This window comes from Sciurus carolinensis, chromosome 1 (assembly GCF_902686445.1).
Source record: "Sciurus carolinensis chromosome 1, mSciCar1.2, whole genome shotgun sequence".
In the NCBI taxonomy this organism is placed as follows: Eukaryota; Metazoa; Chordata; class Mammalia; order Rodentia; family Sciuridae; genus Sciurus; species Sciurus carolinensis.
The window spans coordinates 200007828-200025189 of NC_062213.1; the positions used below are offsets into that span (position 1 = coordinate 200007828).

Sequence of the window (17362 nt, forward strand, 5' to 3'; positions counted from 1 at the left end):
ATCTCGAACTTGAGGTCCTCACATATGCACCCCATTAGAAGTTTATAAGAAGCATTTTTTTGTGATTCTGGAGATCAAACTCGGAGCCCCAAGCCTGTAGGTCAGTCCTCTACCTGAGCCACCTCCTCAGCTCAAGAAACCTCTAGTGTGATAAATAACCCCCTGACTACCCAACTGCTACTGGATTTCAGGCAATCAAATCTGCAGGTCTTAGGTGGAAGGCACAGAAAAGAGGACCTCAGAGAAAGAATAACGAATCCTGACGTCGTGGGCAGGTCTGATGTCCTTTACCAACTGCGTCACCTCTCTCCGAACCATGTCCAGTTTCTCAGATTTGGCTTCCCTTGGGTTCAACGATTCTCGGAGCTCCTCAGGGGCAGGGTACTCCCCTTCTGTCAGCTGTGTCAGTCTGGCTGTGTGGCACAGCAGGCTCTTTAGGGCACAGAGGGAGATGTCGTTTCCACAGAAGTGGAAGGTTCTGAGCTGGGAACAGTGACCCAGGGCTGGCAAGATGGCATTCAGCTGGGAGTCTGTGATCTTACAATACTCCAAGTGCAGGGTTTCCAGGGTGTTTGCCACCTTCTGTAGCAGATCCCGGAGGGGCTCTGGACTCATCTCTTTCAATGAAAAAGAGCAGAGTTCCAAGTGCTTCAGTTGGTCAGTGCTCGGACACACAGCCAAGTGCTTTAAATCGGACTCTTTCAGCGGACTGTGTGTCAGCGAGAGCTTCTCTAAAGGGGTCTGGCTCCTGTAGAGAGAGCAAAGAGTCACTTCTGGTAAATGGAGGCAGCACGCGCGGCACGGTGGGAAATGAGGAGAGACCATTTTTCCCAAGTCCCAGGTTGCCCTCACCTCCTGATAATGGCCGACACCCAGGATGCTGCATTTTGCAGAATCTGCTCATTTCATCACCCCGTTTCTGGCCGAGGCCTTTCACTACCACCTGTGACCAGGTGTGTCCACCCATCTCTATAGAGCTCACCTCACTACCAAGCAGAAAAAAAACCCACAGCTCTGCCCAGATTGGGTCAGTGGAGGACACGCACCAAGGACAAACCCAGGCAAAGATCCACAACAGGCCCTGGGGCTACCCACCCGGAACCTTCAGCAAGGCCCCCATCCCTGCTCCTCACCCCCAACTCTACAGTCACCACCCAGAGCTTGGTGTGGCCTCCCCCAGGTGGGCCTCAGAGGCCAGCTCCCTGCTCCCAGCGGGAGAGCATGTAGCTTCCCTGTTGTGAGGGGCAGGTGGGCCTGGGGCCTCCCCTCCTTCAATGCCCTCTTCTCTGTCCTGTTTCCCGCCACCTTCACTAGACATGGCTCCTAGGGAAGGAGCCTCAACCCCATCTTGCTAGACCCTGTCCTCCCTGGCCAGCCTCCCAGTGCGGTGGTGGCACTTCCCAGACCATGGGCCCCGGGTGAGCCCTCTGCTTCTATGTGGGTGGTGGGGAGACCATCCTTCAGGACTGGGCAGGGGACCAGGCAAGTGGTCACTCTGCAGCATCTCCTTTCTGAGACATGGCAATGGCCGGGCCACAAGCCCTTTCAATGCTCAGTAAGCAAAACTGGCTTTGTGGAAATCCACACACCCTCACACTTACAGGAGGATCTTATGAAGCGTTCCCTGGAGGAAGAAGACATCGTTCACACAGAATTCTCGGAGCTTGTCCATCTTTCTCAGCTGCAGACTATATTTATGGGAAAACCACCTATTTAGGGAGCGGCAGGTAAGGGCGCTTGGACTCATGTTGGAGAATCGGAACACGCGGAGGTTCCTCATCTTGTGCAGGTAAAAAAATAACCTCTCAAGTTGGTCCCGACGCCAGCGGCTGTCCACCACCAGCTCCTGGACATAGTCTAATGGCAGAGCATTCATGAGTTTGTAGTAGACGGAATAGCGGACCGTCAGCTTCTCGCAGTACATGCGGACTGAGAACTTCCTCCCCAGCACCCACGACGTGAGTGTGTGAACGAATTCCGATAGCATGGCTTCCTCCATCTGGAGATCTATGAACACCTTCAAGCGCTGGTTTCCTCTCCTTTGGCGGCGTTTTCTTCTGTTCTTTGGGCACCCCGCTTCTTGCAAGCAGGCGCCTGGTGGGGCTCTGGATGCCAAGAACGGAGATTCCTGATTCTCATCCCGAAAATCCAGTGCTTGCAGTTTCCACTGGCTATGGAATAAATGGGAAGGAGGCAACATTTAGGCAAGGACCCACCCGACTTCCAACCTGTGAGCTTTTCCACCCATGTTCTGGTCAGTTGCTCCTCGGTTTTCCAATTGTTTCTCCGTGCTCTTTCCCCTTGAACCCAGCCAGGGCCCCTTCCAGTGGGAGGGGCAGGGTGGCCTCCATCTGTTGCTGGGGCCTCAGTAGCACCTCTACATCCTGAGGCCCTGTCCCAGGTGGAGCTTGGCCATGGCCAAGGCCTCTATCCTTGCTGGCACCATCTGATCACCCTGCCTCCTGCCCCACCTCCCCCAGCTATCCCTGCCCTGGATGCCCAGGGCCCTCCCTTCCAGGAACCCTGGGTCCCCCTCACCTGAGAGGAATCAGCTCTTCAAACAGCCTATCCAGTCCATTCAACATGGTTATCAAGGCCTTTGTATTTCGAGTCTTCTTCAGGTACCCCATAGGAAGACAGGCCAAGGGGCAGGAAAGCACCATCTTCATTACCATCTCCACGTGACCCCCCATTAGCGCCTCCTTGTACAACTGTAGAATGAGCACCCTGTTCAGGATCTCCAGATTGGGGATGGGCAAGGCCTCATAGCTCAGCACTCTCTGTATCGCCAAGTCCTGGAGTGTGGGTACCGTCTGGGTGCTCATGCTGTTGAATCTGCGGGGAACAGGGTCCTGATCACACCCCCCGGAAGAGGCACCCTCTCAGGCCCCTCGCCTAGCTGAGGTCCCACTCCAGAGTGAACCACGGCTGAGAAGAGTGTCTCTCCACCATTTTGGGGTGCTGGTGATCGAATCCTCAGTATCCAGTCTCCACCACTCCCTCAAGTCTGACCCACTGGTTATCAAGGAGTCTGAAGGCTCAGTGTCCTTATGACAAGTGACTCATCGCCACTTTTCTTAGTTGCTGGGGAGTGAATCAAGGGCTGCCTGCGTGCCAGGCGAGCGTTTTATTACCACTGACCCACATCCCAAGCCTCATGCTCACCTAAGACCCCCTAAGAGAATAGAGCTATCACAGGGCGCATACCCGGCCTGTGGTGTACACACCTCTAATCCCAGCAGCTTGGGACAGAGTCCAGGGCCAGCCTCGCAATTTAGCAAGACTCAAGCCTGTAGAAAGACCCTGTCAAAATAAAAATTAAAAGGGTTAGAATGGGGCTCAGCAGTAGATCACCCTGGGTTCAATTCCCAGTACCAAAAAATCAATTTTTAAAACAACGGGGCCCTCAAGTTTGAGGACCGACTGGGAAAGTTAGCAAGACCAAGTCCACGACTTGGGATATGGTTCTTGGTAGAGCTCACCTAGCATGTGTGAGGCCCTGGTTCAATTCCCAGAACCATACATAAAATACGTATGTACACACATGGACACGTACACATATAAACAGACAATATGCGGTGGTAGCTCCGTGGTATGCCAGGTGGCTGAGCCCGCATAGAGCCTTTGGTTAAATCTCCATGGGTCCCCAAAACAATGAAAATCAGAACTCTTATTGCTGGACTTAAAGTTCATTTGGGGCCCATGGTTTCCAGGTCAGCCCATGGACAATCAGCTCCGTTTCTCTGGGCCTGAGAAGAGGCAGGACATGGAGAACAGAGCCCCGGAGAAACCACTCGGCTCAGGGCAGCCTGGAAGCAGAGAGCGTGGGGCCAGAGAAAATGTAAACCAAAGTGACCCACAGTGACCTTTCCTCCTGCCACCTTACCTGCCTAGAACTTATTGCCCAGTGTGTAGCCTTTCCAAATAATCCACTAAGTGGATTAATGGACCGATTAGATTATGGCTGTTATAGCCTGATTCTTTCACCTCCTGCCTTGACACTTGAGCTTTTGGGAGAATACCTCACATCCAAACGATAACACCCAAAGCCAGAAATAAAACCTTAATACAAAATGTATACATCATACATATATGTATGCACATTCATTTGTTTCAGAGTGAAGGTATTTGAACCCAGATCCTCATGCACCCAACAAGTCCTCTTCCACTGAGCAACACTTCTCTCCCCTGTTTTTAAGTTCTAAATAGAAAGTAACTTGCAGGAAAAAAAAAAAAAAAAAAAAAATCACAAAATCACAAAGTTACAAAGTCCAAAAACTGGATTTTAAATGAATCCCATTCATTTCAAGGAATACAAATCTACTATACACAAATTATCAAAACAAAGCAAAATCAAATAAATGGCTCTCACTTAAAAATTTGGCTGGTACAGCGGTGCAGGCTGGTAATCCCAGCAATTTAGAAGGCTGAGGCAGGCACATGGCAAATTTGAGGCCAGCCTCAGCAAGGTAGCGTGGCCTGGTCTCATATAAATTTAAGGACTGGCAATGTGGCTCATTGGTTAAGCAGCCCTGAGTTCAGTCCCCAGTATCAAAAATGAAAAGAAATTTTTAACATTTCCTAGCAAGGTGCTGCTTGTCCATAATCCCAGCATCTCCAGAGGGGAGCCTAGTCAAGTTCCAGGAACTCTGCGGTACCTTAGTAAGACCCTGACCTTGACCCCATCCCAAAATAAAAGGGGTCTGTGGAGACGCAGATCAGTGGTAATGCATCTCTGGGTTCCATCCCCAGTCCGAAAAGAAGGGGCAACCTGGGCTGCTGTCACCAGTGGGGACCGCTGAGGGTCGATAGCAGGGAGCACTTACCCTACCTGGAGGTCTGGCGGGCGAGAAGGCACTCCTGGCTGCGGGACTCCTGAGAACCCTCTCTGGCTGCTCTGAAGCTTTTATTGACCCCCGGCACCTCCTTTCCACACCCCTCCCTTCCAATCAGAAGCTCATATCTGATCAGATCTTCCAATCTCCACCCAATTAATCCTGATTGAATTTTCCGCTTTGTCCTTATTGATTGATTTTTGCAGATCTCCCCACAGGAAAGGGAAAGAATTTGGGGTAGGGTGGAAGTTTTCCACAGATTTCCTCCACACCAACAGTGAGTTTCGTTCACAGGTTCACCCTCAGTTCTGAGTGTGGGACACCAAAGGACTTCATCTGTTCAGAGAGAAACAAACCTGAAAGCTCATGGTTAAGGGTCTGTGGCCACACCCACATCGTGAATGTGTTCTAGAGTTCAAACAGTTTAGCAGGGCGTGGCGGCTCTCTCCTTTAATCCCATCTCTGCCTTCAGCTCAGAGGCTGAGGGAGGGTGATCCCCTAAGTCCGGGAGCTCCAGGCTATCCTATCAACAGGGTGAGAACCCGCCCCCAAAACAAAAACAAAAACGCTCTCGAAGCTGGGTGTGGTGGTGCGCAACTGTAATCCCAGCGGAGGGAGGCTAAGGCAGGAGGATCGTAAATTCAAGGTCAGCCTCAGCAACTTAGCGAGGCCCTGAGCAACTCAACAAGACCCGGTCTCAAAATAAAATATGCAAAGGGTTGGAGATGTGACTCAGTGGTTAAGTGCCCCTGGGTTCAAGCCCTGGTACCAAAAAGAAAAGAAATTGGGAGTTGCTAGAGAAGACGGAGACTCCTAAAACCTAACGCCATGCTTGAGGTCAGGGAGGGAGAAGCCGTCTTTGGTTCCCCTACAAGGTGTTTGGGTGGGATCGGCTCAGCAAACTGACTTGAGACAATCACATCAACAAATATGAGCTGGGGCCTGAGACCAGAGAACAGCTTTGACCAGTAGCCCAGGGAAGGCCACTTTTCCATGCCTGAACCCCCTGAGGGTGGAAACTGTGGGGACCTCCCAGGATGTTGGGGAGCAAGAAATGTGGGTCACAGCATGAGTCCCCTGCCATCATGGCAGCTACCACCTGGAGCCTTTTCCTTCAGAGTCAGGGTTCTTCCTAAAGGGGCATTTCCCAGGCAATGCTGAGCCCCAGACAGCTCCTACAAAGGCATAATCTACGGAGCAATGACATTTTAATAGCCAGGCACGGTGTGGAGGCCTGTAATCCCAAAAACTGGGGAGGCTCAGGCAGGGGGATTGCAAGTTTGAGGCCAGCCTCAGCACATGAATTTAGCAAGACCATCAGCAACATACTGAAAAGGAAAAGAACCAAGGTAACACCATCTTGTTCTGACCTGTCTCCGTGGTATGCTTGCTGATTCTGTTTTCCTTTCAGCCTCCTGAAGCTGTGTCTATGTTGACAGGACAGTAGGACCTTCCCCGGGCCAGACTGTGGCCCTGATGTCTAACAAAGGTGACTCTGAAATGTACCATCAAAACAACTCTGGTACAAACAGAAACAACATGTATCCCATTTGTTTACAATAAAAATAAATAAATAAAAAAACAACAACTCTGTCCTGTGGTCAAAATAACTGTCTCTGTGGGGTCTTTCTGACTTACCTGTGCCTCGGTTGTCCTTGTGGGTTTTGTGATTTTGCCTTGATGAACTCTGTCCTTCCAAAGTTGAGGTGCTGGGAGCTCCTTGAGGCCTTAGCCTGCGCCCCGCCCCAGCTAGCCTGGCACGCTCGGTAGAAAACCTCTCTTTCCCTTTCAATTTGGCCCAATACCTGTGGTAGTATGTAATTCTTACACATTCCATAACAATATCAAGACCCTGTTTAAAAACAAAAAAATAAAAAGAACTGGGGAGGAAGCTCAGTGGTAAAGGGCACCTGGGTTAAATTCTCAGAACAAATAAAAGCATGTCAGGTAACAACTGTAAGAGGCCGCTAGTTTGGACTAACTTATGCTCCAGCCCTAACAGACTAGAAAGAAAATCAAAGTGGAGTAACTCATATTAACACTCAAACAGAAATTAAGCGGTTATCTGACCTTTGTGGAAATTGAGAGAGAAAGAAGACAAAACTTGAATTCCCAAACAGGTCAGAATCAATGGCATAACAAGTTTTAATCCAAAAAAAAAAAAAAAAAAAAAACAAGTTTTAATTCATATGTCTTTTTCTTGCAATCAAAAATTTAATAACAGGGCTGTGGATGTAGCTCAGTAGTGCAGTGTTTGCCTAACACACGTGAAACCTTGGATTCAATCCCTGGTACTAAAAAAAAAATTATTAACAAAGATACTTTTTTTTTTTTTTTTTCGTCAGCTTTTTTTTTTTTTGGGTGCTGGGGATCGAACCCAGGGCCTTGTGCTTGGAAAGCAAGCACTCTACCGACTGAGCTATCTCCCCAGCCCCCCTTTTTTTTTTAATGTGTACCAGGGCTTGACCCCAGGAGTGCTTTACCACTGAGCCACATCCCTAGCTCTCCTTATTTTTTATTTTGAGACAGGGTCTTGGAATGTTGCTTAAGACCTTGCTCAATTGCTGGGGCTGGCCTTGAACTCGTGATCCTCCTGCCTCCCAAGCAGCTGGGATCATAGGTGTGTGATACCACGCCTGGCTTTGTGACGACTTTTGACAAAACTCCTGAAGTATTTGGGGTTGGGGGTATAGCTCCGTGGTAGAGTGTGTGCTCAGCATGTGCCGTGTCCTGGTTTTGACCCCCAGTCACAGGACTTTATGATATGTTCTGGGTTAGAATTCCGTGGATTGTGAGGGCTACTCTTAAAAACTGATGATCCCCCTTGGGTTGCCGGAACTCAGGAAAGCAGCTGCGCTCGGGTCCTCCCCCACACTCATTTTGGACCACAGCTTCATGGGAACACTTCGGCTGCTACCCCGTTAATGTGCAGATTACCTGTTGCAGAGGATTAACGTGAATATGGAAAAATAAATCATCCTGTGTGTGTACATGTTACTAGAATTTAAGCCAGGAGTGCTCTACCACTGAGCTACATCCACAGCCCTTTTAAAATTTTGAGACAGGGTCTCACTAACTTGCCCAGGCTGGCCTCCAACCTGTAATCCTCCTGCCTCAGCCTCCCAAGATGCTGGGATTACAGGCATGTGCCACCGCACCAGACCAGCAAACTACTCTTTTCACTATGTCTGCCTCACCCAGAAATATTTAATGTTAACTTTACTAGATCAACTTCTTGTTTCATGAAGCCCTAGGAGACAGAAGAAAACCAGGTCTGGTATTTGAAATATGTTTCACTTGATTCTAGACGTCCAGGTACTCTAAAATTAAAAGGAATTGCTGAAAAATCAGTTTGTTTAGCATCATAAAAATATGGAGCCCGTGTATATAGACACATTTAAATGAGCATTTAATTAATTACATTATTATTAAGTTTAATTTGTTTTGAGATGGTGTTTCAATGTTGCCCAGCCTAGCAATGAACTAGTGATTCTCCTGCTTCTTTCTTTTCGTTGTGTGTTTTTTGGTGCTAAGGATTGAATCCAGGGGCGCTCTACCACAGAGCTACGTCCCCAGCCCTTTTTAAATTATTTTTTTTACTTTTGAGACAGGGTTTTGCTAAATTGCTGACTCTGATCTTGCAATTCTCCTGCCTCAGTCTCCCAGTTTGTGGAGATTACAGATGTGCACCGTGGTGTCTGGCTCTGGCTGAAAACGTGACAAGGATAGAAAGTAACCACGCGTGCGTGGTTCTGGGAGGAGAATCCTTGTTTTCTTGGCAGTCCTGGAGGGAGAACCCAGGGCCTCGCACAGGCGGGGCAAGCGCTCTCCCACAGAGATGTACCCTCAGCCTGAAAACCACGTTTAAATTATGAAGAAAATACTGCTCAGAAGGCTGAGTCTGGGGATCTCAAGTTGGAGGCCAGCCTGGGCAATTTAGGGGGACACTGTCTCATAATAACAGTTTTTTTTAAAGCCTGGGTATAGACAGCTCAGCGGTAGAGAACTGGATTGGATCCCTCCCAGCACTGTAAACTAACTAACTAAATAAAACTAATCAAATCAGAAAAACTTCATTGCTTTAAGCAAAACAGAACTATGAAAACCCTTCAACTTTTTAATTCCCTTTAACTACAGGAAAAAGAACACCCATTCATCACGTGCCTGAGGCCTGGGAGTTTGAGACGCCATTTTTGATCCCTGAGAATGTGACGTGGAAGTACTCTGGTGTTAAGCAACCGGTTTTCCTCTTGCTCCATCTCCCTGGCTCCAGCTTACAGGGAAAATAACTTTGAAACTCTCGATTCGCTTCCAGCTCTCCTTCTGCTGTCTTTGGAGGGTTTTTTGTCTTTTTTATTTTATTTTGGGGGCGCTGGGAATTGACCCTACCTGTGCTCTACCACTGAGCTACACCCCCAGCCCTTTAGACTTTTATTTGAGAAAGGGTCTCACTCAGTTGCTCAGTCTGGCCTTGAATGTGTGATCCTCCTGCCTCAGCCTCCAAAGTGGCTGGGACTACCGGCGTGCGCCACTAGGCCCTGCTTGTTTTATTTTGCAGTGTTGGGATTGAAGCCAGAGCTCTGGCACGCTAGGCCACCCCTCTACCACGGAGCCACATCCCCACCACAGATGTTTATTTTTTTATGTCATTGGCACTCTTCTTGTTTCAGGAGGGGAAAATTCCTCCAGCAAGCCATAATATTTACTATTAAAATTGAATGCATTTACAAGATAAAAAAGTTTCTCTGAGTAAAAAGTAATTCATGAATTGGGGAACTCCACATCGAAAGACAGTCCATGGCTAGGTGGGAGGGCACATGCTTGTAATCCTGGCAGCTGGGAGGCTGAGACAGGAGGATCACAGCCTGGGCAATTTAGTGAGGCTCCAAGCAACTTAGTGAGACTCTGACTCAAAATAAAACATGGAAAGGTCTGGGGATGTCGTTCTGTGGCAAAGTGTTCTGGGTTCAAGTCGTAGTACCAAAAAAGGAAAAAAAAGAAAGAAATTAAAATATCCAAATTGAATATGATTTAATAAATAAAAAAATACAATGCCTGTGAGCAAAGATTCCCAGGGGACACAATTTAACCAACTAGTAAATAGCAGTGGAGGGCTGCAGATCTGATTGGAACCTTAGGTTTGTTCTTCAAGGTGTTTTAAGTTTTGGACAACAGACGCAGTGGCGCACGCCTGTTATTCCAGGGACAGGGGAGGCTGAGGCAGGAGGATCTCAAGTTCAAGGACAGCCTCTGCAACTGAGTGAGCGCCTAAGCAACTTAGTAAGACCCTTTCTCAAAATAAAAAATAAAAAGGGCTGAGGATGTGACTCTGTGCATAAGCATCCTTGGGTTCAATCCAAAAAGAAGAAGAAGAAAAGTAAGAAAGAAAGAAAATTGAGAGTGATGTGCTTGCTTTGTTAACAGAAAAACATCACTCCTCATCAGTTAGGGTACCAGTTCCTGTCTGTTGAATAGAAAAAACAAAACAAAACAAAACAAGAACTCCTACTGAGCTGAGTTATTCACTTCAGATCACACTGCTGGAAGAGAATTTAAAGTATTATTAAAATGTTCGGGCACTGGGGTGTAGCTCTGGAACTCTGGGTCCTTGTTGTTATGGGGCACAAGTTAAAGAACAGACCCCTCACTACTGAGAGGTCCACATTTGAGAGTCTTTATTAAGCCGGCCACTGACTGTCTCACACAAGGCCCCAAAAAATGGCTATTGGGAGAACAGCCCCGACCACAGGGTTGTAGGGGTTCTTATACCAAAAATCACATCAATCCTAAGTGTCTGTTGCCATGATTCAAAATTACACATTAACATCATGAGATCATCAACAGAGGGGGAAGTGGGTCAAAACGACCCTTACCTAGGTACAAACTAAAGAATGGTCACTAACATCCACACAATCACCGTTCACATGGTACATTGTTTAGGAGCAATAGGAATCCAAAGAGAGCAACTTTTCATTACATAAGTAATGTCATTTTCTATTGCTAAACATGTCACACTAAGTAACTGATGATGATGATGGGCACAGAGGCAGGGTGTTCCCAAGGGAGAAACTTATTTCCTACATAACATGGAGTCTCAGAGCAGAATGGAATCTGTCCAGTCATTTCCCCCCATAGTCTGGCCTAGAACATTCCCACGGAGCCAGATCTGTCAGCCCATCACAGTTACTATCATCCAATATATATTAAAAATAGTTTGGGGCTGGGGAGATAACTCAGTTGGTAGAGAGCTTGCCTTGTAAGCACAAGACCCTGGGTTCGATCCCCAGCACCACAAAAAAAACACAAAAAAAACAAAAAAAAAAAAAAACAGTTTTTGCCAGGTTCAGTGTCTCAGGCCTGTGATCCCAGCAACTTGGGAGGCTGAGGCAGGAGGATCACAAATTCAAGACCAGCCTCAGCAATTTAGCAAGACTATCAGCAACTTAGTGAGACCCTGTCTCAAAATAAAAATAAAAAGGGCTGGGGATGTGGCTCAGTGGTAAAGTGCCCCTGGGTTCAACTTCCAATACCATAAATAAATAAATAGAAACTGTTTGTGTGACCTGGTGGTGCCCGCCTGTAATCTCAGCTACAAGGCTGAGACAGGAGAATCAAACACTGGAGTCCAGTCAGGCAACTCAGTGCAACCTTGTCTCATAATAAAAAATGAAAAGAACCAGGGATGTGACCAGTTGTTAGAACACCCCTGGGTTTAGTCTCCAGGGTGGCAAACAACAACCAAAACCAGAAAAAGATAAAAATCAATTTGTTCTTTTATATATATATTTTTTGTTCTTTTATATTTTATGAAGTTGTTTTTTGTTTTTTTGTTTTTTTTTTTTTTTAGCTCATATAGAAGTGAATATGTCACAGAAGACTTGAAACTCTCAGGAGCAAACACCATAGACATTTCTCATTGATTTATTATTTAAAGCCAGTACTGCTGGTTGAGAGTTTCATTTTCTTCTTCTTGTTGTTCATTTGTTTGTTTATTTTTGCTAAAATTTGTTATATCCAATGAACTTGAGCGTGCCTCCCACTTGCCCTGCCTCTAGAATGTTCTTATCTGAAGTCTTCCAATCTTGCCCTGTTACGGGGCGCAACTTAAGAACAAACTGCTCACCACTGAGAAGTCCAAATTTGAGAGTCTTTATTAAGCCAGCCAGCTGACTGTCTCACACAATGCCCCAAAAATGGCTATTGGGAGAACAGCCCCGACCACAGGGTTGTAGGGGTTCTTATACCAAAAATCACATCAATCATATGTGTCTGTTGCTATGATTTGAAATTACAAACTAACGTCATGGGATCATCAACAGAGGGGGAAGTGGGTCAAAACGACCCTTACCTAGGTACAAACTAAAGAATGGTCACTAACATCCACACAATCACTGTTCACGTGGTACATTGTTTAGGAGCAATAGGAATCAAAAGAGAGCAATTCTTTACTACATAGGAGTTGCCATTGTGTATTGTTAAACATGTCACACTAAGTAACTGTTGATGGGCACAGAGGTGGGGTGTTCCCATGGGAGAAGCTTATTTCCTACATAACTTGGAGTCTCAGAGCAGAATGGAGTCTGTTTAGTCATTTCCCTTAGAGTCTGGCCTAGAACATTCTCACGGAGCCAGATCTGTCAGCCCATCACAGCCCTAGCTAGGGTGATGCCTGCCAGGCCATCCGCCCAAGGGAAGCTGCCCGTGCTCCCACGTGTGGGGACGTCTCTCCCCGCCTCACCCGCGTGTCGAGGTGAGCCCGCTTAGAAAGACACTGGTTCCAAAAGCAGAGCCCGGCAGGGAAGGCAGCAGCAACGGAAAGCCTGCAGCTTTGCGTGGAAAAGCTAATGCTGGGAAGCAACTCTGTGCCGTCCTGCAGGACGCAGCCGTGCTAGCCCTCTGGCGGACCACGTGGGGCTGGCACTGTGAAGACCCCACGCCTGTTGCCCAGGTCTGGGGTCCACTAGAGATTCCCAGAACCAGCGGTGAAGTGGCATGCCAGACCAAGAGGCCCACCCAAGTACCCGGGCATTTTCTTTAGTTCACTCAGGGACTCAGTAGTGACAAGAGTGAGGAGCTGACATGGCTCCATGGGAATGTTATAGGCCAGACAGACTCCATGTTATGTAGGAAATAAGCTTCTCCCATGGGAAGACCCTGCCTCTGTGCCCATCATCGGTTTCTTAGTGTGACAAGTTTAGCAATAGAAAATGACAATTCTTATGTAATGAAAAGTTGCTCTCTTTTGCTTTCTATTGCTCCTAAACAATGTACCATGTGAACGGTGATTGTGTGAATGTTAGTGACCATTCTTTAGTTTGTTCCTAGGTAAGGGTTGTTTTGACCCACTTCCCCCTCTGTTGATGATCTCATGATGTTAATGTGTAATTTTGAATCATAGCAACAGACACTTAGGATTGATGTGATTTTTGGTATAAGAACTCCTACAACCCTGTGGTTGGGGCTGTTCTCCCAATAACCATTTTTGGGGCCTTGTGTGAGACAGTCAGCGGCCGGTTTAATAAAGACTCTCGAATGTGGACCTCTCAGTGGTGAGGGGTCTGTTCTTAAGTCGCGCCCCATAACAGTCGTTGTGCATTTTTTGAGACTAACGGCACGTAACACCAGAGTGGAGACTGCGGAACCCAGAGTAAGCTACAAGCTTTGGCAAACTCGCTGTGTCATTGCAGATGCACGAATTTCAGCAGAGGGACCACCCTGGTGTGAGAGGCTGGGCCTGCGGGAGGGGCAGAGGGACTGTGGAGCTTCTGCTCTGTTTTGCCATGATCTTAAAACTACTCTAAAAAGCAAAACCAAGTCTGTGTTAAAAAAATAAGGGTTGGGTTTCCAGATCAAAAATCGTCTTCTCCTCCTTCTTCCTCTTCCTCTTCTTTGGTGACTAAGAATTGGACCCAGGGTCACTTTGCCACTGAGCTACGTCCCCAGCCCTTTTAATGTTTTATGTTGAGACAGGGCGTCACTAAATTGCTGAGGTTGACTTTGAACTTGAGATCCTCCTGCCTCAGCCTCCCAAGTTGCTGGGATGACAGGCGTGAGCCAGCGCACCCAGCTAGCGTTTTACCATTCTAAATGCTTATTTAAAGAAACAAGTCTCACTCATGGATGTCTAAAATTATTATTTTTTTTTTACGTCTCATTTGCTTTGAGAGAGCAAATCAAGTTACACATTATTTTAAGTGGCCTGTTGTATTGTTTGAAAGCGCTTGTTATGGTTTGGATCTAGAAATGTTCCCCTGCCCTGAAATGCTCACGTTGTGAAAAACGTGATCCCCAGTGCGGCAAGGTCAGAGGTGGGGCTCAGGCAGCGATTAGGGCTGTAACCTCATCAGTGGATTAATCCACTTGATGGGATAACAATTTGAATGGATTATGAGCCGTCACTGTAAGGGGGGGGGGGACTGGAGGAGGCAGGTCACTGGGAGGCATGCCCTTGGGGATCCTGTCTTGTCCCTGACCTCTTTCTCACTCCCTCTGCTTTCTGGTTTCCAGAAGCTGCGCAGCTTTCCTCCACCATGCCCTTCCGCCATGTTGTTCTGCCTCACTGAGGGCCCAGAACAACGGAGCTGGCTAACCACAGGCTGAGGGTCTGAAGTCATGAGCCAAAAGAAATCTTTCTTCTCTCTCTTTCTTTTCCCCCTGGTGCTGAGGATTGATCCCAGGGGTGCCTCTACCCCTGAGCTACTCCCCAGTCCTTTTATTTTATTTTTAATCATTATTCTTTGGTTGTGCTGGGGATTGAACCCAGGGCCTTGTGCTTGACAGGCCGACACTCTATGAACTGAGCTATATCCCCCACCCTTATTTTTTTTTTATTTCGAGACAGGGTCTCACTGAGTTTCCAGGTTGGCCTGGAACTTGTGATCCTCCGGCCTCAGCCTCCGGGGTGTACAGGGGGGCACCTTCTTGCCCATTTTAAGCTCTTTTTAAGTATTTTGGTCACAGTAACAAAAAAAAAAAACTAATGCAGTACTAATTTTCCCTTACAGTTTTGAGATCAGTTAATATGCTCATTATTTTTTAAAAATCACGGCACAGATATTGATACGCGGTATTTACCCATTTTTGAAAACTACTGTACAAAACAGCGGTTCTCATAAAAACTCATGCCGTGTGGTCTGAGTTACCAGCAGGTGGCATGCAAGATCTGCAACCTGGAAAAGTTTATCTTGGGATCACTGCAGGCGAATGTAGTCTTGTGCTCCCTACCTCCACCCTGTTGGCTACTAACCCTGCTTGTCTTTAAAACTTTTAAAAAATGTATTCTATTATTTTTCTTTTGGTACTAGGGACCAAACCCAAGGATACTTAATCACTGAGCCACATCCCCCGCCCTTTTTATTTTTCACTTTGAGATAGGGTCTTGCAAAGTTGCTTAGGGTCTCACTGAGTTGCTGAGGTTGGACCTGAACTCTGAATCCTCCTGCCTCAGGCTCCTGAGCTTCTGGGATTAGTCATGTGCCACTGGTCCAGTTCATTCATTCATTCATTCATTCATTTTTGTGGTACTGGGGATTGAACCCAGAGGCCCCTCTACCAACGATCTATATCCCCAGTCATTTTTCTTTTTTATATTTAAAAAAAAAATGGGGGGGGGGTTTCCAGGCGGAGGAGGAAGCTGTGGCTGCTGGCTGTGGGATTGCCCAGCTGTTCAGCCCCAGGCCACCGCTGTGGGGCCTTCAGTTTTCCACATTTGTGGCAAAATAAGCTTCAAGAAGGAACACTGGCCAGCCCTCATCCCCTGGCAAACAAGAGAAAGGGAACAAGAAATGTCCACAGTTCTCCCTGGAGGAGAAAATGAAAGTCGTAGAAGCTGTGGACTCAGGAAAGAGAAAAGGTGTTGTGGCAAAAGAATGTGGTATCACTCCTACGTGATCTACGTTCTCCAAAGCATGGAGCCAAATGTGAAGAAAAAGTGCGAAAGGCATAGTAGGACCCCGGAAGAGGATGAGGGATGCTCTTCATGATGACATCGATAAGGCTGTTTTTGCTTGGTTTCAAGAAATCCATGCCCGAAACATACTCGTGACTGGTTCCGTGATTCAGAAGAAAGCACTAAACTTGGCCAATGTGCTTGGCTAGGACAGTTTTCAAACAAGTGTGTGTGGGTTGGTTGGACAGATTTAGAGATCGCCATGGAATTGCTTTGAAAGCTGTCTGTGGAGAGGACGGTGACAGGTTAATGAAGGGTCTAGGAATAGATCAGGTTAAAGCATGGCACGGGGGCGGGGGGGGAATCATGAAACTAATGGCTGACTACAGCCTAGATATCTTCAGTGCTGATGAGGCAGGAGTGTTTTCCAGTTGCTTCCCCAGCAAGTAGTTGCTACAAAGGGGACCGTCGTGGGGGGGCAAGAAAGCAAAGCAGCAGTTGACAGCACTCTTTTGTTGCAATGCTTCAAGGACTGAAAAATGAGACCATTGATGATTGATAGGTCACCCAGCCCACGCTGATTCAAGATTGTCCAATTCCTGCCTTGTGATTACCCAGCCAACCAGGTGGCATGGATGATACAGGACCTGTTAAATGAGTGGCTAATGCAAGTAGGTGCCCGGATGAAGAGGGCAGAACGCTGGGTCCTCCTGCTCCTTGACAACTGTTCTGCTCACTACCACGCCTAGGAAGGATCCGGGTGGGATATCTGCCCTCAAACTGTACTGCTGTCCTGCAGCCACTGACTCTTGGGATAATTCACACCATGAAAATGCTGTACAGGAGTCACCTTCTAAAACGGATCCTCCTCAAGCACAGTGGTAATAAAGATCAAGAAAAAGTGGGCATCCAGCAGGCCATTGGCCTGATTGCTGCAGCACGGTGGTCTGTCAAGCTGTCCACAGTGGTGAAAGGTTGACAGAAGGCAGGCATCATCCCTACAGCTTCCAGTGCAGAAGTAGCAGCCAAGGAACCAGACGTTGCTATTGAAAAGTCATGGCACTCCATGGCTATTGCCACACGTGTCCCAGATGAAGTAAATTTCCAGGACTCGGTTGCTGCAGATGATGATCTCACCAGCTCCCAGGAGTTCATCCAGGACGTGGTGACTGGCAAACATACTGATGGTGCTGGAAGTGAGGATGAGGAGGAGGAAGTTTGTTGACCAGAGCAGCCAAACATCACAGAAGCCATCTCAAGTGTACAGAGACTTGACAGTTCCTTTCCACTTGTCCAAGGGTTCCTGATGCCATTTTTGGACAGCTAAATGGAATAGATGAATATTTAATGAAGAGAGTGACCCTTAGTCTTACCCATCCCCAAATTACAGATTTCCTCCAAGCAAAATAATGTAGGAATTAACTGCCTCCTTTACTTTAGAGAATATTTTTCAAGGATAAAGATGTCTTTAGATAGGATATTGAACTAATTTAAGTAAAGCAATATTATTAAGACCACAATCCAGTTCTCTGAGATAATCAGGAAACTTGAACAGAATTTGGGAATGAAATTTGACTAATGCGTGTGCTCCTTTTTGATCAATCCAGTTGTTTTCCAATTTGTCTGTACATTAGGAGCA

The 17362-nt window shown here is 47.2% G+C and overlaps 1 protein-coding gene and 1 pseudogene across 1 annotated transcript; one reads left to right on the forward strand and one right to left on the reverse strand.

The window, feature by feature from the left end:
- Window positions 1–210: 210 nt before the first annotated feature.
- LOC124966620 (PRAME family member 12-like) lies at window positions 211–2825 on the reverse strand. The gene is made up of 3 exons (XM_047528110.1): window positions 2539–2825; window positions 1602–2171; window positions 211–748 (listed from the first exon to the last, which is right to left on the reverse strand). Exons 1-3 carry the CDS (start codon window positions 2823–2825, stop codon window positions 211–213), a joined length of 1395 nt encoding a protein of 464 aa, XP_047384066.1.
- Window positions 2826–14222: 11397 nt separating this feature from the next.
- On the forward strand, window positions 14223–17133 carry LOC124966666 (tigger transposable element-derived protein 6-like; annotated as a pseudogene).
- The last annotated feature ends 229 nt before the right edge of the window (window positions 17134–17362 follow it).

Bases quoted from the DNA above. Each gene is read 5' to 3' on its own strand.
- LOC124966620 (XM_047528110.1), bottom strand. From the start codon at position 2,825: ATGAGCACCCAGACGGTACCCACACTCCAGGACTTGGCGATACAGAGA. The intron at 2,172-2,538 runs GTGAGGGGGACC...TTTATTCCATAG, and splicing joins GAAGAGCTGATTCCTCTCAG to CCAGTGGAAACTGCAAGCAC. The intron at 749-1,601 runs GTAAGTGTGAGG...CTCTCTCTACAG, and splicing joins ACGCTTCATAAGATCCTCCT to GAGCCAGACCCCTTTAGAGA.